The sequence below is a fragment of the Etheostoma spectabile genome, chromosome 24 (assembly GCF_008692095.1).
Source record: "Etheostoma spectabile isolate EspeVRDwgs_2016 chromosome 24, UIUC_Espe_1.0, whole genome shotgun sequence".
Classification (NCBI taxonomy): Eukaryota; Metazoa; Chordata; class Actinopteri; order Perciformes; family Percidae; genus Etheostoma; species Etheostoma spectabile.
In genome coordinates, this window is record NC_045756.1 from 14,065,602 (window position 1) to 14,089,740 (window position 24,139).

Sequence of the window (24,139 nt, forward strand, 5' to 3'; positions counted from 1 at the left end):
GTCAGTTATTGAAATATTGAGTAAAGAACTATATCAGTCCCTACAACAATGGAGTGTCTCATGTTAAAAAAAAAAGTTATTTCAATCTTATAGAACAAAAGAAGTCTATCCATGGCTCACACACTCTTGTGGGTTAATTGGCCATCAGGACATTACAGAGAGCCTATCATTAGCACATAGAGAAAAGTAGACAGTGAGAGGGGACAGTGTGATTGTCATAATTACAAGTGTGACCTATCCACAGACAGGGAACATGGGGGAAAGGGTCAAATTAGAGAGACAGAAAGACAGAGACACAGACACAAAGGGTTAGTGGGGAGAAATGAGGAAGGGACATGAAGTCCTTTCTGAAGACCAGATTTAGCTGCACGCACACTTCAGTGTGACTCGACACACACACACACACACACACACACACACACACACACACACACACACACACACACACCACACACACACACACACAGAGAAAGAGAGAAAACTCCACCTCCAGATCATGTCCACAGACAACCGCTGAAAGAACAAACAGAGACATGAATAGATACCGTAACTACCGCCTTTTATTCCTTATCCCTTTGTTTACGTCAGCTTAGGTTAGTGTGTCACCCAGGAGAGCAAATGGACCACACACACACACACACAAACACACACACACACACACACACACACACACACACACACACACACACACACCACACACACACACACACACACACACACACACACACACCCACACACACACACACACACATTAACCACTCAGAGAGGGAGAAGGGTGCGTGGAAAAACCTTTTCAACCATTCAAGGCTACAGAAACGGCTGTGCATAAAAGAGCAGCGTGGCGCTGGCAGAGGTGGAGGCGGCGGCGGCAGCTAACAGGCTGATACCGCAAGGCCGAAGCAAGTGAGTGCCGCGCTCAAGTGGTTTGCATTCACGCTATCGTTACACACAGAGAGAGAAAATAGGTAAATGTGTGTGGAGTAATATCCGGGGGAATCCAAAGGTGCGGACACTGTTAACTCATGTTTGTCAGCACATGGAGGAGAGCAACCATCAACATAATCACTCTTTTATGCCTTATTCTAGTCTTATACAGACATTTTTTTTTATCCCCTGAGGATATTTATGTTTTATTATGTCTACTAAGAACTTATTGGAAATTGTTAGATGCAAGGCTCTTCTAAGATTAGTTGTTTTTCTTGAAATTCTTGTTTGTGCAACCTAAAAAGGGATTCTGTAAGTGCAAGTCTAGATAATGGAGGCTTACCTTCCACTATGCCATGTGTGTGTTTGTGTGTCTGCGAGGCATACGTGTGTGTCCTGTGCCTGTGTTTGTTTCTGTCCATGTCATCGTTAGAGATGGAGAACTCTGGGCAACACACTAACCCAAGTTAACATCAACAAAAACGAGTAGGAAAGCTCAGACTGTGGTAAGAAAATCTATTCATGTCTTTGCTTATTCTTTTGGTGGTCATCTCTCTACAGGGTGTGTGTGTGTGTGTGTGTGTGTGTGTGTGTGTGTGTGTGTGTGTGTGTGTGTGTGTGTGTGTGTGTGTGTAGACTGCAGACACTGCTCAGGGCCGAGGAAATTTCTTGAAAAGCTTTGGCTTGCCATTTCTGGGGGGAATTTACAGTTACAATACAATTTGTTAGATTCAAATATTACTTCACGGTCATCCTTCAACAATCATGTTGTGTTTTAATATAACATTCCATTATCATCTTTTCTCTTTTTTTCTGTAGCCAATATTACTTCCAGGGTGTTTTACTGTTTCTATTCTCGTGCGTGTGTGTGACTGCGAGTGGGGTGTTTCATTATCGGGCTCCTCAGGGGAGGAACCCACCGCTGGCTTTCACCCTGGACACTGCTTTTTTTTTTTTTGGTGGGGGGGGTTGAAAAATAAATCAGATCAGAGGTTGCTCCTCACACTAGCTGCACTTTAATTGCATCAGAGTCCTGCGACCGACTGGTGGCAGAAAGTCATGCTGCACGGGGATGTGTACTGACTGGCGGAGCCCTTTGGGCATCAGCCAAAGCAACGTGCGAGTGCCTAATGAAAACTGGTTCGACAGAGCTTCATTGCTCAATAAACACAGTCCACAATAAGCGAGGAAACGAGCACAGCAGGACACAGGTAGTGTCCGAGGATTGGGTATCGGCGATGCTGTCACTAAATCCATCCTGTATTTTCCCAGTTGCCTCTGCCCCTCTGTCTGCTCAGTTGTGTCATTTAATGAAAAAGAGATCTCGCTCGGAGGAAATGCCTTCGCAAAGATATCGGTGATTCGGATTCGGATCAAAGTGTGATTTTCTGCATCCTTGGGCCCGCATTTTTAAAATGGCTGATAAATGGCCATTGATTTCCATGGTGAGTATGCTGAGTTTTGGAGTGTACGGAGACAAATGAAATGATTCCTGAGACAGGATCGATACAGGTTCAGGGACATTTAGCAGCGCAGCTCAGTTCGGAGAGGCAGGGAAATTTTAGCCCATTGTTATTCTGGCCAAAATGAGAACAAGAGGCAAGAGGGAACAAGGACAATAATGCCAGAGAGGAAATGTGGAAAGAGAGGAAATAAGGGACAAGGTTGGGGTATAGCACTAAAGGAAAGGGTGGATGGAAATGTCACCGGTCTAATAGATCTTTCCATAAACTAAATGAGGAGGAGAGCGGGCGCCGCCTCGGTGGCACACAGCATCTCAAAATGTTAACAAGAAAGGCTGAAAATAGCCTGAGAAAGGCACAGGGGAAAACAAGCTGGGCTCACAGGAACACTAGGGTGCTCTGGAGACACATTTAACATTTCAATCTCAAAACTACTGCCCAGTATGTGTGTATTTCTTGCTTGTCATTCCATGGCGTTTGGATGGATGTCTGGGGCTAGAAGCAAAAAAACCTCTCACTGCAAACTTATTTTGTGGTATTAAAAAAATCTGTTTGCCATTGCTAGGCTACACAGTCACAGGCGTGCGGCCTCACCCGGTGTGGATCGTGCTCCAGGACTCTGCGTCGTGCGGCGTCCAGCTCGTCGTAGCCCGGAGCGGCTCGGGCCTGCTGGTACTCCCTACGCAGCCCCTGGAGACGCTGATCGCTGCGGAGAGACAGACAGGCGTTAATAATGCCGGATAGATGGTGTTCGGAGCTGTTATACAGACACGGTTCACATCAACAACAACTAATTCCATGATAAACGGTTTCATTTTCACCCCAGCTGGGAATTAAAATGGGAAGAAAAAAGCCACATTCATCCTTTCTTAAATCCACCAGTATTATTTTTTGCCATGCAGTGACAACCCCTGAAAGCACAAGAAGACTGACGGGCAGACAGATAATATCCACAAAGCACTGCCTCTGAGAAGACATCAGTGCCTGAACTGAACTTTCTACAGCTGACAGATATAACCAAGTTGGGAAAAAAATGAAGCAAAAAAAACACAAGAACAACCTTTGATGGATGTGCCTTTCACTTAAAAGTCCCATGGACCAATGCAGCTGCTTTTTTCGATGGATTTACAGACAGACAGACTGATGACAAGTCAACATCTAAATGATCCTGCTGAACCTGACCTTGGCAAGAAAGTGAAACAATGAAGAAAGAACGGACAAAATTGCCGGGCGACTGCCAGAGAAGAGATAAGAACTTAGGACAGAATGGGGACAAAACTTAAAGAGAAACATCATCATGCTCACTGGACCTTTATGTTAGATAAGCTACACACACCTGAGAGTACAGAGCCGAGCACACATAACGGAGTGGACGGACACACAAATGGCGTGCTTGAGTGAGCACAATCCTTCAGGATGTGCTACCAAAGAATGACACAGTGCTGTCGTTTATCTGTGTTTACTGGCTGCATTGCAAACAGGTATCTCGTATTGACACTGATAGGCTGTTCGCTTGCTACTTCGTCCTCAGGAGATACACACTGTATCAAAATATTCAAAAAAAAAAAGTAACCCAAGGATAAACAAACACACTCTTCGCCCTTCCGCTGCATCTGTAAAGCTCGAACACCCTGAACAGGAACACACAAGGAAGCCCTTTGTCCGACGCATAACACCCACACAGCCTTCATCAAACGGCCGCTGTGGCGTACATTCTAATGGTCTGACCCCCAGGCAGATATTGACCAAAATGGAGCAAAGGAGAGAGAGAGAGAGGAGAGAGAGAGAGAGAGAGAGAGAGAGAGAGAGAGAGAGAGAGAGAGAGAGAGCGGGTGAGAGACACAGAGCAGACAGAGAGTTTAATTAGTGAAGTACATAGCTTACAGTACACATTTAAGTCTCTCTTGTGACCCTGCCTTTAATTAGAATATCTGGCTGAGGCTCTGAGTGTATGTTCGGGTGTGTTTCAGTTTTTTTAGATGCTGTATACTAATATTTATCACTCTACATGCTCTGCACGCCCATGTAAGCATTTTTATTTATTTATATTTATATAGTCTATATCTTGATTTTCTACGGTGTTTTTAATTGTTGCTTTCTATATTTTTTTAAGCTGTGAACTTGGCATGTAATTTCGTACTACATTGTACTGTGAAATGACAATAAGGACATCTTGAAATCTTGAATCTTGAAGACAACCGCAGGAATGTATAAAAGTGTGTATTTTTGTGTAGTTGATCCTTATTTAGGATTTGGTATGTGGAACACACAGCACATGTGCCTATGTTTATGTATCTTGATTTCATGCAGCCTTCTATGCAAGCCAGAGGGGACAGAAGGCTGGGACACACACACTTCCGTGGCAGTATGTTGTGGCGCTATTATTCTACACAAGCTTAAGTTTGTGTACTCTCAATGCAGGCGCTGAGGACGCAAAACTCAGTCCCGCTGCCATGACGAGAGAACTTTCTAAAAGTTTCCGTGCTGCTAGGAAACACTCAGCCAAGATGCTTCTTCTTTATAAAGATGGATATCAGTCGTGCTTATTGTGGCTTCTTGAGATTTGTATAATGGTCAGTTACAACACACAGCCAATCAATACTAAGCTCTGTACCCCCCCCCCCTCCCTCAAAGGGCTGCAGACAACCTTGCTTTTAACATATTCACACATAATCTCTTGTATTATATATTGCTTGCTTATTTATTACTCTTACTTGCCCCTCTTCACAAAAACAGACCTTTAGAGAATGCCCACACCGACTCAAGTTGAGATTTACTTTCTTTTTTTCCCAACCACCCTTCTTCCACTGAGCCCATTAGCCAATCCCTGGGCCTGTAATTAGGGCTGCCATTTTGATTGAGCGTGCGTGTCGCTCTCCCAATGAAACAACACTGTAATTATCTCATTATGCTGCGGCCTCCATCACTGACAACGGCAAATATTATCATTTTAATAGCTGAAGACAGAGGCTGATTCCGGATAAAACATTAGAGAAGGATGGGTGGGGGGGGGCTTGATGTTTAAGTAGCAGTTTGATGGGTTGACAATTCAGCAGGCTGCTTTCCAAACAGTGGCAGAGGCGGTAGAGAGGGATGTGTGTATGTGTCTGTATAAGCAGAAACATTTGTCCTGTCCTGTGTGTGAGAGTGTGTGTGTGTGTGTGTGTGTGTGTGTGTGTGTGTGTAGCGAGACAGGTAGTCTCCCCTGTTGTCATCAGCAGCTAATAACTGCTGCTGATTGCCTGTCTGCAAACCTGAGGCCAGTTACATAAACAACAGATCTAAGCTTTGGTGACATACACTTTTCTCAAAAGAGCAGTTTGATGTGAGATCAAGAAACGAGCCAGCAGAGTCAGCTGGGCTAGCAGGTTGTACACAACCCCCCAGGTTAGCTAAAGGTAATTGGGTGAGAACAGGCAGATTGTAATAAAGCAGAATTAATGTGTATGCCAGATTGTGTATGGAACCAGGGCTCTGTACTAATTTTCTGTATTTTTCCTTACACAAATGTTTTCATATGTGCCGTACACAGGTCTAGTAAATTCATAAGTGCATCAGTGTCTGAGTGGTAAATAGACACACAACTAATCAATACATAAAGTCTTATTTTGCTTTATTAGCTCAACCACATAAATAGCTTGGACGTGTTTTCCCATCAAGTATAATATTTCATCCATATTTTAGAGTATTCGACTATGCAGATTGATCTGAGAGGCAGTCAGGAGAAGAACGAGAGGAGGATGGAGACTGAAGGGGGAGAGGGAGAAGATAAGACACAGGAGCATGAAATGAATCAGAAGACAGAATGAGAGCAAAACCAAACCGCTAGGAAAAACACAGGGATGGGAAACTTGAAAAAGAGTGAAAGAAAGAGCAGTGGAACTGGAGTGAGAACAAAACCGTCTGCTATATGAAAGCATGCAGGAGAGAGTGTGTGAGAAAAGAAACTATCCCGTGGTGTAAGCCAGTATGGGGGCAGACTAATTAGGAAGTGTGCAACGCCGCCGGCTGGTTTGGCGACTTCTTCTTGCTGCGGCCAGCTGATTTAAACACAACACACTAGGGGGAAAAAAGCTCAGGCAGGCAGCTTTTTCTTTGCTGCGTGCATGCTGGAGGTAAGCACAGATCAAAGTGCGCGGCCAATGTTTGGTTTCCTGGTGTCCATGGAGTCGGACAGAAACACACAAACTGGAAGTGATGGGAAAACAAAGGTTTTTTAACGTATACGTAAGTATTCATAACCAAATCAGTATGAGTATTAGTATCAGTATCAATCAGTATTAGTATACCTAACCAAATCAGTATCAGTATTAGTAAACCTAACCAAATCAGTATGAGTATTAGTATACCTAACCAAATCAGTATCAGTATTAGTATCAGTATTAGTAAACCTAACCAAATCAGTATGAGTATTAGTAAACCTAACCAAATCAGTATGAGTATTAGTATACCTAACCAAATCAGTATCAGTATTAGTATCAGTATTAGTAAACCTAACCAAATCAGTATCAGTATTAGTAAACCTAACCAAATCAGTATGAGTATTAGTATACCTAACCAAATCAGTATCATTATTAGTATCAGTATAATTAAACCTAACCAAATCAGTATGAGTATTAGTATACCTAACCAAATCAGTATCAGTATTAGCATCAGTATAATTAAACCTTACCAAATCAGTATGAGTATTAGTATACCTAACCAAATCAGTATCAGTATTAGTATCAGTATTAGCAAACCTAACCAAATCAGTATGAGTATTAGTATCAGTATCAATCAGTATCAGTATTAGTACACCTAACCAAATCAGTATCAGTATTAGTATACCTAACCAAATCTGAATTGAGATTTTTGTAATGGCTAATGTTATCAAAATCAGTTAATCAAAAGCTGAGATACCCTGTCTTCCAGTCCATAGAATTTGTCAAGCTTTAAAACCACTAGTTCCTACATTTCCCATACTGCAATTTACAGTATAATGCCCTACTCTTTCCAACTCAAAAACATACTTTTGCAGACAAACAACCTCAAGAGCCCCAACTGTTCTCACTGGCCCATTACTCACTATGTTTCTGCATTCTGTTAAGTGCACGGCCATAAAAATGAAACTTGATTAACTCACAATCTAGCTCTAGCTTCCACCAACAGTCAGTTTCCTCCGTGTCAGTGACCAAGGACAAGAAAAGCTGGAAGCAGCTTGAATGCAAAAGAAAACCTTTTAATTGCTAAGATAGAGCTCCAGTGAAAGACGCTTTAAAAGGGAATAGAAGACTAGAATGACTTAATATGCTGTCTCCACTAATGATGTGTTGTTTTCAAGGGAACAACAGATCCTTTCTGTTTGAGCTCTTCCTCAGGCAGGTGTTGCCTAACAACTAAATCCACAACAAAAAGCAAGAGAATGTATTTTCTGTGTGAGATACATAAATAGTGAATTTCTGCGTCTGCCTTAATGGGAAGCCTCCTTATATAATATCAGCTTTGCAGGCTGTTTGCGTCACATCTTGTCTTTCTATAGGGGAATAAATCATGTCTTCAGTGTCACACTAAAATGGCTGGGAGAAAAAGGAAGCAGGGAAGACAACCAACACTATTCAGGACTTGTAACAGGAGCCAACAAATCTACATCCAAAAGATGTATTTTAATTCTTTTAACAATTAGTCAAGCCTGTCGAAAGTGATTTGAGAATTGGACTTTGTCAGGGGTGTCAGGTGAACTTAGCGGCATGTATTTCTCGTGCGTCGGGCCACTTTTTGAACCATAGCAGAAATCTCTGATGTGTCATTTACTTGTCTTCACTTACAAGCTCACCTTCAACTTACTTTTCTTAGCACAATGGTGAATTTTTACAACACACCTCTCTATCTCTCTCATCCTTACATCTCTTCACTTTGGCCTCTCTCTTTTTCTCACTCCGCTTTCATCTCATCTCCCGGTTTCTTGCTCCAGCTCCAAAGAGTGCATTCTGGCTAATAAAATTTGACAAGCATAGCTAACCTTTTTTCTCCACAGGTCAGCCTCTAGCATAGTGCTAATCAAATGTGACGCCTATCACGGCACACACCTGCCATTGAAGGCCTAATGAAAATGTCCGACAGTAAATTAGGGAGACAGTGCTGGAGTCCACTGTTGAGGGCCTTGACAGGAGAGGAGGGGAGGGGGGACTAACATGTCTCAGTTGGCGAAACTATGCAAACAAAGTGGATGCAGAGGCATGCACATTTACCTTCAAACACATGTGGATAAAGCTATATTAGCATAAGAATGTCCCATGTGTATTATGAGCACATTTCCATTCAGCATCATTAAAACTGTGTAATGTCAAAGATGGAAGAATATGTTCTACGATATGTTGTTCCCTTGGAAACAATACAAATGGTGCATGCTACAACTGTCAAAAACTTCTTTGTGGGAAAATAAGGTGCCATGGAATTGGAAAGTGAAAAGCAGGCTTGTTGGCACTTCAACATACTGTATATATAAAACGTGCATGCGCGCACACACGCACACGTATAAAACGCATTGGACCACACACAGCATTGTTGCTAGGTTACACTGGGCTTCCTCGCAGACATATTACATGTGGGTGGCTGTGTGTGCTTCTATTTCTGACCATGTGTGTGTGTCTATCTGTGTGTGTGTGAGAATAAAAAGGCGTGGTGGGTTCCAACCTCATAGAGAACTGCGTGCGTGTTTTAACAGATGTACCGACTTTGTGAATGAGCGACGAAACCGCAGGTGGAGGAACGGGAATCAAAATAGCCGGCGATGAGGGGGCGATGAGGGGGCAATGTGTGAGCGTGGCTGCGTAATGTGAATGGGTGTGACCACGGAATACAGCTGAGGTCATCGGACATGGTCAGCTACGGTATTTAAAAATCTAAAATACCCATTTGTCACGGCCACAATTTTTTTCAGCTATTTGAGTTCCTAAAAAAAACTAAAATACCTGTCTTTCTTTGTCCCTGGAGACCCCTCACATACAGAGTTAACCAGCCAAAGTACGGCTCCTCATCCATCAGGCTAATGCTATCTAATATGTAATGTAAGCCAAACGAGGGAGGGAGAATGGACAAGTGACACCGAGAGAGTAAGGGACACAGCGACAGAGAGAAAGTGAGGGAGAAAGGCTGGTAATGAAGTACCCACCACTAGTGGATGAGAGCTAAAGTGGTCTAACAGATCTGTCAGGCTGCTAGACTGTGGCTAATTATCCCTCCTCCTCTTTTGTCTGCACCCTCTCCTCTGTCACTTCTTCCCTCTCGAATTTACTATGCCTATCTAAAGCATTTTCTCTCGCTCCATTTTGGCTCTGTCTTTCTTCCCTCTTCTCTACACTCCTTCCCCCTGCTTTCTCTTTTCTCTCCGTCCCTCCGTCTGTCACTTCTTTCCATTCCCATCTGTCTCCTTTCCATGTCCAACCGCTCTCTCTCTGTATCCTCTCTTTTTCTGGATGAGATTGGGTGTCTGGGGCTTAGTCTTTGATTTGCAAGTCAATAGTAATTTCTGTCAGAGAGTTTAAGTTGAGGGAAGTTTTAATGTGGCCTGTATTATTTCATAAGGGAAATGATAAATTTGCATTAGAATCCTCTCTAGATTTACTCCTATCTCTTTCTCTCTCACGTACAAAACTGGCTGCAAGTTAAACCCAAAAAGTTTGGCAGTAATAATACATAATATCATTGTAACGGCAACACTGATAAGCACTCTCTTTCTGCAAGCATTCACCACTGAACACTGGGGGCTTCTTTTTTTTTAACTCATGTTAAAAGCTAATTTTGTCGTTATATTTGCCCATAAAATCAAACTAGCACATTAACTGTAAAGTCCAACTCATAGATTTAAGGGTGTTCACATCCGTCCTAGGTTGACAGCACGGCTTATGCAGCAAGACAATGATGTCATACACAAAGACAAGGCAACCAAGGAGGTTTTTATGGCCAAACATAATGTTCTTGACTGGGCCAAGACTGTCCAACTGAGCATGTCTGGCATGCCTGGCAGAGCATCAGAGTCCTATGTCTGTCTGTTGAAGGCTTTAGAAAGTTATTAACAGCAAAGGATTTGCACCAAATATTACAAATGATTGGGTTTTGTCTGGTAAAATGAAGGGGCTAGGTCTAAAAATGACTGAATTTCCTTCACTGTTATCTGATGTGGATCCTAACACCCTTAAATTATAGCTGAGTTAGCACTTTCAACCCTCATAGTCATTCTTTTTATTTCAAAATCAATGCCCAACCCGTTAATGTGTCACTGTCCTAGCCCTGTCAAACTTCACGGTGTACACACTTATACTGTATAAATTATTCATCATATGGTATCCACGAGCAAATCGGATTGCCTCGAGTTATTCCAGACTTATTTATTTTGCATTTGTATCTGTATCAAGAACTGGCCACTGGTGATATTTATTTTTAGTGTGAACAAACAAGGATACAGCTGGTGGCCTTGGAAGTGGGGTGGCTTATAATTCAAACGATACATTGAAGAGAGGGCAGGGCAGAGGCAACCTTGTGCTTTCAGGGATTGTTCTGCTGCACCTGGACTCTGTATACATTTGTGTGTCTGTATGTGCACGCGTCAGTAGGAGTGTGGGTAACAGAATGACATATGTGGAGAAAGGATATACTATTTATACTCTACAAAATGTATATCCTATAGTTGGGCTGGAACTCCTGTCTGAGCCTTTAGTTAATTCTTAATAAGAAAGAAAAAAATTCATATTTCTCTATATTTTATGCCTCTAGCTCATCCAGTAAGAGCGTTCGCCCCATGTTAGCATGTCTGCCCTTTGCTGTGTGTCATCCCCCATCTCTCTCCCCCTTTCACACCAATCCACTGTCTCTATGTCATAAAGGTAAAAGCCCCCCAAAAAATCTTTAAAAAAAAGAAACAAACCCAAACACCTCATCATTCCAGTCTAAAGTTACTTATTGCAGCTTGGGCATTGCACTAACCAAAGCAAGCTTGTCAAGTCAAATATCCTGTATGTCTTTAATAAAAAAATGTATTTTGATGCATCGAGATCTAAAATTGAATTGCTGACATGATCATAGTAATCGAATCGGGACATCAGTGAAGATTCACAGCTCTACTACACACACATTGAAAAACAAACACTTATGTATTAAAACCGGAAGAAGTTGGGTCCTCGTTGGTATAGAAAAATGAGCGAGCCCGGGCCTTACCTGTCCGCCTGGGTTTGATGCTGGTTCTGTAGAGCAGGTGGCGGCCTGGACTTGTTAACCTTGGCGTAGAGCCCATCCAGCTCCTCGGCGGAGGCCTGAAGCGGGTTGGCCAGCGCTGCAGGGGAGGGCGTGCGACTGATGAACGACTGGGGCGAGGGCGGCTGTCGGAAGTTGTTGATGCGGGCGTAGTTGGGGTCGCTGTCGTCGTCTTCTACGTCGGGGGGGAAGTGGCCGGAGTGGATCTCGGCGTAATGCGGATTGTAGCTGTCGGACGGGGGGGCAGTTAGGCGTGGGGACAACAAAAACACATGCACTCCTCACTTCAGAATGAGCCTCTGTCTTTAGTCTGGATCCCATGAGTCGGGTGGTATGGGAGACACCTAACTGAGCTGATGTTTGGGAGGACCAGCATGTTGCGGACGACCAAGGCTAGAAGAGTTATCAATTAGATTTTAATTATTAACTTTTCATTTCATTTTAGTTAGTGTGTCTGCTAGTTTTAGTTTAGCTCAATCAGAAAGGTTTAGTTTTAGGGTTTATATGTATAGTTTTATTTCGTTTTACAGTAGTTTCTTGTTAGGGCCAGGTATAATGTCTCAGAAGTATGTAGCTACATACTGTATACATACAAAATACATGGTTGCAGTATAGCCTCGATGTTTACTGCTCCTTTAGAGTCCGATGTGAAGTGATTACAGCACAGCACCATCTCATGTCAAGTCCTTTCAATTTGGATGGTTCAATGTCAAGAGAGTTGGCGGAACTTCCTTATGTCTCCTTGTGTATAGCTAAAAAACACATTCATTTTTTTATTTATTTTATACCAGCAATATAGTTTTTGTTTTCATTTAGTTTCAGTTTACTAAAAAGACCTTTCACTGGTTATTTTAATTTTAGTTCGGCTATATTAACCCTGACAACGACAGCACTTTCCTGTGTTGTAAAACCCTCTCCTTTGACATTTTAAACTGGGAAAAACCAACACATACAAGTATTTTACCCAGGTGGGATTCATACCTGTCCTTTTGGTCAGGAATCCGGTCCAGCTCCTCTTCACTTAGGGCGTCCAGTTTGCTTTTGGAGGCTTTGGCAGCATCTTTGCTCTTGTCGTCTTTCTTCTTACCAAACCTGGACAACACAAAAAAGGGACACAGATGCAACAAGGTAAGTTTTAAATGACCTGAAGGATTCTGTCATAAGGGAATTGTGTATCACGGTTGTGCCCCAGCAACTTCCCTTTCCATCTTTATATCTTAAAACGTTGCCAACAGTGCTTTACAGTGCTAATATATCTTTTTGGAGACTTTTATGATGAAACAACAAATTTGATCAAGGCAACAGGGCATGCACCAGTTGATGAAAGATTCGCTTTTACTCACATAACATGCAAAACACACACACCACACACACACACACACCACACACACACACCACACACACACACCACACACACACACACACACAACACACACACACACCACACACACACACACACACACACACACACACACACACACACACCACACACACACACACACACACACACACACACAGCATCACATTTCCAACTGATGATACACTCATGCTAGGCCAGCTCATTCTTACTCATGTGCGTTTCATTAGTGGCTTTGCCTGAAAAAAGACTGCTTAATGATAGATATGGTTATAATGTCACAGCAGGCACCGACAATCCAGTGTGTGTGTGTACATGAAAAAGGGGAACAGTTGTCACGCAGCATATGGAGCATGAATATTTTAACATTTTGCCCAATGAAATAGCAGTTTCACCACAGTGTGCTATGTTTTTGTTAACAACTTTGCCATAACGGCCATCATCATCATTATCATTCTGGAGCTCTTATTCTCTCATTTTAAAGGCAAAATGTACCAGTCACCTCTGTTTGAGGTATAATGTAGCTCTGCTTCACACTTTCAATAAAAAAAACATGTTTCATATTCTTCTATCTCTCTCCTTCACATCCTCTTTCTCACCCTCTCTCAACTCCTTTCTCACTAAGCTCCCTCTCTCTGTCTCTCGCCTCCTCCGTCTCACCCACCAACCTACTTCTTTTTTTTTTTTCCCTCTCGCCCTCTCCTTCCCTTTAGAGCTCCTGCTGAGCCAATCTAATGTCTGTGTTTATCTCATTAACAGCGAGGCACTTCTCATTACTGCTACAGGCGGCTACGTGGCCTGAATGGTAACCTGTTGGCCTGGCCAAGAGCAGCGCGCGGCATCCCAGCCTCAGTGAAACCTGGACAGGGACGCCACGTTGACCTGTCACCATCCTGCAAACCAATTAGTCTTGTTTTGAGCTATTCTACTCACTTCACTTTTATCTGTGTGTTTCACCACTGCCGGCAGCATGGCAGACATTCACATTGCTTATGTTTGGCTGTGGAGACGGCACAAAGAGGTGACCAATCTCCTTTTTATCCAGTTAACAGTCACTTTGTGTTTGTATGTCCTATGTTTAGGAGGCCCCATGTAAGCATTCTACACACTCACTTTCACTCAAAGCTCTTAAACATTCAGGATCCACACACACACCAACACACAGATGTTTCCACCTAACATTAGACCCCCTCTCATGTAAAGACATGTGCTTGATTGACACGTCCGTTGTGTTGCACCTGTTAGGGTGGCCCTATCTCTGTATGACGCTCAACAAAACACCCACATTACATGTCTTCTACACCACACAATGTTGGAGCCCGGTCACGCCCTTCTCGCCAGAATTATTTTTATCACATTCACATCCTGGAAGGGAAGCTACAATACCACACCCACTTCTTCAGTCTGTATAAAGATTACAGTGTGTACTGATAATTTAAAGGGGCACTTCAGACAATTTCTTTTTCTCTGTCATAAAGTTGGGGAATTTGTGAGAGACAGATAAGAAGAAAAAAAGAAGAAAAAAAATTCTATGACCTCCCAATTCTATGTCCCTAGTCTTCCTACACTACACGTCCCAAAATGCATGCCAATAGTGTATTTTTCAGACTTGACATAGCTCCTCTATGCCACAGAACACATTAAACGAGTATAAAATCACATGCTGAGTAGTGCTAACTTCAAGTGATCTTCAATGGCAGAATAGGTGTCCCTTTAAGCAAAACTGGCATCCATTACAGTTTCATCCTGAGCCATTTTAGGAGGTTTAAATCTGATCTGCAACATCTCTGTTTAATCTTAATGTTATCTTCAGGTGACTGGTACTATCCCTTGTTGCTCGAATGTTTTTCCGCCTCACCTCCTTGAGATCACTTGCCACAGAAACAGTGTGGGCGCTGCAGCAGCGTCTCTTTTCCCCCTGCACATTCTATTTTCTTTCTTGGAACTATTTTAATTTTCTAAGCACTCCCACATTATGCAGGAGCCAAAAGCAGACTACCAATTACCTCAGTGACATAGCATATAGAATTCAGAATTGTATAAAAAGAAATGTCAGCACCATTCATCTTAGTATGCATCAACAGACATATAATTATATTACACGTAAATATTGATTATCCGAAATCTCAGGTTTATCAGGCTGGAGCACGCACTTAAGAGCACACACAACACACAACACACACACACACACACACACACACACACACACACACACACACACACACACACACACACACACACACACACACACACGTCACATTAATCAAAATTCAAAGAGGGCAGAGTTGTCCACAGTTGGACCCATCATTATATCTGCATTAATTAGAAAAGCCTTTTGTTCTCACTGCACTGTCTGGGAAGAAGATGGAAGGAAAGAGAAGGGAGGGGGGGGGGGGGGGGGGGGTATGGGACTCCCAATTAGAGACATGTACCTGCCATGAGGGAGGTGGTTATCCCTCGCTATCCCATTATCTAATCCCTTCTTCATCGCCAAAACGCCCAGCTTTTCCCACTGCGGTGAGCCAACTATTTGTTAACGATGTCTCATTGGTTTCCTTTTCTCTCTCCCGGTCTATTCTAGTTTTCATTTCTTGCTCTCTGTTCTTTGTTTCATTTATTAATTCTGCCTTTTCGGTTCTGTCACTCTGTCGGAAATCTGACAGTTAATTTCCTGTCAAGGGCTCAACTTCTGCTGGATAAAAAATAAATAAAAATGACTGAACTCTACTGTAAGCGGAGGAGAGCAAATGCACAAACACACACACACACACACACACACACACACACACACACACACACACACACACACACACACACACACACACACACACCACACACACACACACACACACACACACACACACACACACACACACACACACACACACACACACACACACACACACACACACACACACACACACTACGGACAGCTCTATGAAACAAAGTAACTCACACCCATAGACAGCGATCTGAAAACCAATATACTGCTCACAAACGCAGGTAAGCAGCCACACACACACACACTCAAGCAGACAACAATATACATCAACACAGGCAACACACGCACAGCAACTCTGTAGGGAACTGCAAACAGTCTCATGGAGTAGGACATCTCATTAACTTAACATTATCTACCTACACAACCACTCCATCAAACTCTCATTAGGAGGAGGTGGGGGTCCGGCTGAGTCGGGCTGCTCTGGTGTCCCATTTAATACACTCCCCACTGTCACAGGAGCTACTGGGAACCATTATTAGAGTGTCGCTGTCATCATTAGCCCACCGACTCCTGCCGTTGCCCCGCCGTCACCTCCGCGAGGAGACGACGCTGGACTACTCAGTTTGCATTGAACTCTGGGAATGAGAGTACCTGCTGGTACTGTATATGTGCCACTATGCATAAAGTATTTTGGGGATATAGTATTTACAGCTCCTTTCTAAAGAATAATTACAGTTGACAAGGAAATGCTAAATTTTCCACTCACTAATTATACTATTATAATATGTATATTGTTGCTGTCATCCATTTTCAAAGAAAGCTGTTGAAACTACTTTGTTCATCTACTTTTTAAAGAGCTGATGGTCTTTACTCTTCTTTTTCTTCTTTTCATTTGCAAAACGGAAGTCAGCCATCATGGACGACTAAGGCACCCTGGTTTGGACGGCCAGCCAGTCGCACCGGAAACTGGCTGCAAAGCAAACGGCTGGTAAGAAACTGGACTGACTGTAATTACTACAGCTATTGTCATTCTCATTACTGCAGAAGAGGCGGAGAGGCGGGAGCCGGTGTGCATGCGCTCAGTTAGCAGTGCTCTAATGAGGCTTTATATGTAACACGGAGATCACAGCTAGCCAGTGTGCTGATGTCACCAACCTGACCTGTGCAATTAGCCCTCCAGGGAGGGAGGAATAGCTCTCCTTATTAGACAAACTCAACACATTACACATCCTTTTCTTAACAAACCGATTTCTGCAGCCACGAACTAAACATGTCCTCTCTGTAGAATGAACAGCAGGACGGAGGCCTTTTCTCTATAAATCTTTCAAGAAATCATCTGCCTCTGAGTCTCAGCATTAGGGCCGCTCTGCTTTCTGCAATTGTGACAACAACTCTGACGGTGTGCAGTGTGAGTTGAGTGTGCATAGTCTTAATAAGCTTTCCTATCTGGTGCAGCAGGGAGTCAGTGGGTGGTTGGGTTGCTTATCGCCAAGCATAACGAGGGAAGTGAGGATGCGGTGTGGCACAGTGTGTGTGTGTGTGTCATGTTTTTAGGAAGAGAATTTAATTGACGTGTGTGTATGTGTGAATCACGTACGTGAGCTCACACGCTCGCAGACTTGATGAAACTCGTGAACACTTTGCCATAGTGTTTGAGGTGATGCGCACGCACACACACACACACACACACACACACCACACACACACACACACACACACACACACACACACACACACACACACACACACACACACACACACACACACACACACACACACACACACACACACACACACACACACACACACACACACACACACACACACACACACACACACACACAAGCATAAAACAACTGAAACACACTACTCCACAGCAGAGGGGTTGAAAGAAGCAGGTTTAGCATCCGTCTGAGAAAAGACAGGAAAGGAGAAGAGGACGGAGCAAGGAAGGTGGAAAACTACAGAAGAAGAAAAAATAAGCTTAAATTCTTTCAGGAAGACCTAATTTAATGAATGCTCTCTTCCTAAATGGAATCCGCTGGCGGAGGCCTTCACCTTCCTGCTTAACCAATCAGAATCATACACAAATTGCAAGGGCCAATCACAGGGCTGCAACCCTGCTTTTAAAAATCTTTGTCTACCTGTGCTATTTAGCTGTCGTTGCAGGCAAAGAGTGCCACCCTCCACCTTCCCATCCACCTCCAGTTATCTACTCCAGCTGACCGGTCCGGAGCCTCCTACGGTCTGGTCGTTGGGCTCCTTCGTTGCCACCACCAGTGTCTAGAGTCCATGCTGCTCTACCCGTATATAGATATATGAAATATTTGTATTGCGATGGAGTCTAATCGCCAAAGACTTTGTACATTTTATTGAGGTATACAATACACCTAATTTGCATATCTGCAAACATGTCTCTCCTGATTGAAATAATCTGTATTTACTGTGCAGAAACCAGGTGGAAACAAAGTGCTGAGAAAACAGATAATGATAAAGTATTGAAAATAAGTAAATTCAGGTAAAATGACGATCCATGAAAATGTGCTTTTAGAAGGAATTTAAAAGATGATTCAGCCAGACTTACTTCATAGGGCAGGTTGTTCCAGAGCCTTGGGGCCTCTGAAAGCCCCCTCTTGTTAAGGCCGGGACTCTGAAACAGCCAAAAGACCTCTGGCTGAACGTCTCATATGGAAGAACAGCTCAAAAGAAGTAAGTGTCAGGCTATGAAGAGCCTAAAAATCAATCCTAAATCCTACTGGAAGGCTAAAACAGGTGCTTTGTGGTTACACCTTTTAGTTTTGGTTACAGCGCTGATATACTTGCTTTTCAACTCTGTGTTCTGCTGTAGCGTCTACTGCCATGATCTTAATATTAATCCTATAGTAACCCCCCAAAGGAAATATAAGCATGCAAGATAGTCTTGGAGTCTAAAACCTGACATGGAGTTTATTTAAAAAAAAACCCAAAAAAACAATAAAAAAATAAAAACCAGATTGGACAAGCCTCATGGTATTCTGCTTGAAACTTAAATGGCTATCAAACAGAACTTCTTGCAACGTGTTCCATGTGTTCTCAGGAAAAAGAAGGCGGCGGCAAATAGCTCAGAGCAAGTAGAAAACTGGCCAAATATCCTGTTTGTCTTGGAGAATGACTGAAAGTAAGACACAGAGGCAAAAAGAAGCAGAGGGCGTGATAGGGAAAAGAAAGCAAGAGAAAGGCTGAAAAAGAAGAAGAGTAGGTGAGAAAAAAGAAATTAAATGAGCGAGCCAGAAAAAAAGGGTAAGGGAAAAAAAAAAAAAAAAGAAGTGAGAGAAAAGAAGAGAGATGGATGGGTGAGCCAAAGCTCCCGTGAAAGTGCGGCTCGGCTGGGGAGGAATAAGAAGCTTAGGAATATATAGAAGCAATGCAGCTGCGTTCAGAGGCACTGGGAGAACAGTTAATCAGCCAAGCAGAAATGTTATCGCAGTAATTAGATTGCTCTGTATGTATTTGGAGAGGAGGGCGCATATCTCAGTGGAGTTTGCAGGATAGAGAGAAAAGGGGGAGACGGATAGAGGGAGGGTGAAAGAGAAACAAACCGAGGAGCAGAGGGAAACGGGAGACACAAAAAAGAGAGAGAGAGAGATTAACACTATAGAGAGATGTGATGTAACACGGAGCCTCCTTCTCCTGTTCTGGCAACGCGGCTCTGCTTCACGGTGAGACTAGTCGGAAAATATTTTGCCAGGCTTGAAATAGACAGAATGACATGGGGGGGGGGGGGGGGGGGGGGGGGGGCAACAAATAGACAACAAGCGCTCTTTAAAATTGGTGTGGTTTCCTGATGGAACGGAGGATCAGGCTACAAGTCCCCCAACAACAAGGTCAAGCCGGGCCACGGAAAGCCCTCTAGTTGATTGACAGCACCATCAGCCAATCCTGGCCTCTCTGCAGAAATCTCCATCCCAATTCGATATTAAAAACAGCCAGCAGGTCCCGAGTTTTCCCCACTGGGCATAATTAAATCTATGTATCGGCTTTCCTCTCCAAACCAGCAATTTGGCCCAAATTACGCTTCCATAAATGACACTAGCAGCAATAGGACTACAAAAAATAAAAGTGTGAGAGATAAAACTGCAGCTCAAAAAGATCCAACAGATGCTACCGATCAGTTGAAAACGCTTCAATAAGAACGTATTAATAATGTAGAGAGGGAGATGTGAGTGGAGGATATATCGGTTAGTTCTTATTTTGATATCTAATATATAAGCCGTGTTAACTTGGACGCATGGGTGCATGGGAAGATTCACAATACCTTGCCAAAGAAGCATAGGCACATATAAAATGGTCAGGAGGGGAGGAATTGTTTTAATTTCTTTTTTAAATGACTCTAATTTACACCTGGAGGAGGCAAGATGGAGACATACAGACAGGTATGAAGACACAGCAGGTTGTTCTCGGGGGACAGAATGCAGATATGGGAAGATCTTTTTAATCAACGCCTGGCCAGTCCCCCGAGAACTGATACTGAGAGAAAGGTAGAGGGAAGAGAAGGCAAAGGGAGGGGGAAAGGATGTGCAAAGGAAGGAGGGAATAGGGAAGGACACAGGGAATGGAAGGAAATCAAAAGAAGTGACAAAGAGAAGGAGCCAGGAAAAAAGAAAGAAGGAGAAAAGAGGAACAGTGAAAGGGAGGGATGAGAACTTGAGGAGAAAGAAGAGCAAGACAAGGCAGGGAGGAGGATGAAGACAAAGAATGCGGGGATGCATGATAGACAAGAGAAAAGTTAAGAGGAAAAAAGGGGAGTAAAAAAGGGGAGGAGGGGAGGGAGAATAAAGAGAAACGGGAAGAAGATTGAGATCTAGGAATGGAGGAGGTACAGAGATGTAAAGAAGTGGAAGAAAAAGGAAACAACTAGTAAGAAAAAAGAGAGCGCGAGAGAGGGAAGTAACCCCGAGAGTGGAGCAGGGCAGAAAGCACAGGATGGGAGAGAAAGAGTGGATGGGGGGGGGGAAGAGGCTTTAGCTCAGTAGCTGGAGTGCTGTGCCGTCTATGGGCCGACTGGTGAAATATAGCCTTCCCTTTAATTGTTTGCAATCTGATTTCTGTCATATTTTAGCAATTCCACACAAAAATAGCGCTTGCCACCGGCAATTTGTCTTGTCTTTTCTCTTTCCTCCCCGCTTCTGTCAGGGAGGCCATTAATATTTAACGAGACCACTGGGCTCCACGCTCCTTTCCCACACCCTGCCATTGTGGAGGTTGGTTTGATTATGTTGTCTGTGTACAGTATATACAGCCCAAAAAAAGTGCATTCATGCGTTTTAATTCATGTTCAATAGTTTAGAATTGAGCGCGAGATTAGGGTTTTAATGTGAGTGAACAAAAGTTTGAATAGCATGAACCGCACAGTGTTGGTTGCTGAAAAACCAGTGAACTCTGTGATGCTTTTCTTTTTTTTAAATTCTTAACATTTTTCCAGCTGGAGGATAGGGGAAAGGCTAGGTCACCGTGACTCCAGATGACAACCATTGGCAGACCGGGAAAGGTTAGACTCTTGGCTCCGTGGGCCCTCCGCACATCCTCAGACAAGAAACACTTAACCTTCTCCGCCTGGAAAGCAGAGGTCACGCTCTGTGCATGTTTTAGTGGTAGAAGCAAGGAAAAACACAAGTAGAGAGGGCGGTTGTGTGTGTGTGTGTGTGTGTGTGTGTGTGTGTGTGTGTGTGTGTGTGTGTGTGTGTGTTCTTGCATGTGCGTGTCATTAGCAGACATTAAATGACAGAGGAAGTTCATCCATCACTCATGGCATGGAGATGACTGTATAGGACATAACCCCCATTGGAGGTGTAATCGCTTCCTGGCGCCCTGTGCTTTGAGCGTATGTGTGTGCATGGGTACGTCAGATTGAAAATTGGCCATGTCCTGTTTCCTATGGCCAAATGAATTCCCTTAATTGGCCGGTGAGTGATCGGCAGTCGGCTGCCGAAATGCCGCTGAGCTGTCTGGCCGATACGAATGTGTCTGAACTTCAAAGCGTCCCTCCCTCGGGGTCAATTCAAATGTCATAACTCGATAGGAATTGATGGATCGTGAGACTGATCAACACAAATGGAAGTCTCAGCTCAGCGTCTCATTTGACAATTACCTTATGGGCAATAATTCACTATACAAATGTGGGTATCATGTTCCTCAGTTGGATGAGTCACAGACATTACCGGTAGAAATAAAAAAAATTCATTTCCAAATGAGATCTCTGCCATTTGAAAAATGTGACAGCTACTGGCAAAACTCTAGAGCACATTAGCGAGTGATTAGCTTTCTGAAGATTGCTCCTTACATAACAGGATTTAAATCAGTATTGTAGCATTAGGCAGAGTGATGTTTAATAGATAATGTGGGTGATTAAAGAAGTTAGACAAGAGAATGTATAATTAAAGAGTATAGTTCCCAAAACTTCCTGGGAAGGAGGAGGTAAACAAGTTGTTTGAAGCCCATGAATAAAGCAATTAATTCTTCAACTGCTCCAGTGGAGCCACGTCACGGTCAAACTGCAGAAGAGTGAGTCGGCATCCCTGCCTTACCCCTCCTCTCCCTCGGATGCTGTAAATAAGAGACAGCTCAGGGCGAAACGGCGTGGAAAGGGAGGCAGGTGTAGCCAGGGCATGAAAGACAAGAAACATAAAAGAAGGCATGAGTGATGCAGAGAGCGACAAAAGACAGGAGAGAGAGAGAGTGGGGGGGGGGGGGGGAGATGGGAGGGCCTGTAGTGACTGCCCCTTTATCAGCTGATATATATGCATGAGGATTTCCTCATCATCTCCACTGTCAATTCCCCAACCCTCTGATATTTGACTGACAGCTCACATCAACACCAATAAACCTGCACATCATTTCAGGAAAGCTGGCCATCGCGCCGGATGGAGGGTAGAAACAGAGGGAAAAAAGTTAATTTGTTTTTTTCCGGCAGCTGCCGACGGTGATAGCGCCCGTGTCTGTTTGCCTCCACGGCAAAGTTGTAAATTGGAATTATGCCTCAATAGCGGGTATAGGAAGCTGCTTCTGCTTTGCGAAAAAGCTCATTTTCAACGACTGGAAAGAAAATACTTGGCAGCTTTTTTATATTAAGGGCGGCGGGAGTTTCGCGGAGAGCAAATTGAGCACAAATCTGAATTATGAAAAGGAAAAAGGAAATAGCTGTTATTTTAAGACTGCTTTCTCTCTATGACGGGTGATTCCCGGCTTGCTTTGCGTTTCAGGGGTTGAGAGGTTTGGTGGGAAAACTGCATTAGGAATTGTAATGGCAGATAAGCTTGAGAGCCCTAATGGCTTCAAAAAGCAAGGACTGACTTGAATAAGTAAAATGTACAAACACACGGTGTATTTTATGTATATTCAGATATCCAGCTCTCGGCTCCTCTAATTGCAGGTTAAAGCCAACAGCAGATAAGAGCGCTGACATTAACCCCCCGTGGGATTTGCATGATTGCTGTCTCCATTTCAATCATCCCAACCTCTGGCCAACATACACAACCTGTGCCGTATGAGTGTGTGACTATAGTCTGCGAGGCTTTTCCTTCTCTAGGAACATGTATTTAAGGCAGCCCTGATTAGTGTGCCTCGCCAGTGCGCGCCGTACATGTCAAGTGTTGCAATGAAAGGGATTTGTGGCTTTCACATATCTTATTTATGAAAATATGAAGCGATGAATAGAGAAGGAGCGAGAGTGAGCGATAATGCTTTTCCACGGGAGATAGGTTTGTTCTGTGTGCAAAATGTATGGCCTTATGCATATTTTACAAAAGAGAATACTAACATTAATAAATACTCTCTTGAAGCGTCCACTCCATATTCCCTTTCAGCGCGGCTAACAGCCCTTAAATGCCAGATGAGATGGCGGATCAAAGAAATCCACCTGCAGTGCATTAACCAACGGTGGGATTAGGTAATGCACCTCCAATTTACCCCTCTCACAGCTTAGAGTCACTGCTAAGACACCCACACAAACATGTCAGAGGGATTTTGGTATGCCTACCAACACTTTTGACAACCAGGGCCCGCTCAAATAGTTGTCTACCTCTATCTTTCCTTCCTTTGCTGGTCTTATGTGTTTAAAATCCCGATCTGTGACTGTGTAGATCTGTTTCTGTACTCCATATTGCCAACCAAACAGTGATTAATGCTACAGCCAGCTAAAGCTTTTACATTTGCACTTATAAACACCCACTGCTACTCTTTTTCTGGGATGTTCTCTGATGCACAGGAAATTACACTTTGGTTTGTTTAGAATAAACAGGTCAATAACCGGGTAATTATAACACAGCAGACAAAGGAAAAGAAAAAAAAGAGGACCGACGACAGATACTTCAGAAAGACACAGCCTTGTGCTTGTTTAATTGGCAGGTGGTCTCTGGGACCTCACAGAGCTCATATTAGCACATTTAATCATAGACAATCACAAACTTG

At 43.4% G+C, this 24,139-nt stretch overlaps 1 protein-coding gene across 1 annotated transcript in view; it reads right to left on the reverse strand.

The window, feature by feature from the left end:
* The window catches only part of pard3ba (par-3 family cell polarity regulator beta a), a 143,040-nt gene that overhangs the window by 25,113 nt on the left and 93,788 nt on the right, over positions 1 to 24,139 (reverse strand). The window contains 3 exon segments of the mRNA XM_032506458.1: positions 2,982 to 3,093; positions 11,580 to 11,843; positions 12,597 to 12,707. Coding sequence (XP_032362349.1) covers positions 2,982 to 3,093; positions 11,580 to 11,843; positions 12,597 to 12,707 — 487 coding nt within the window.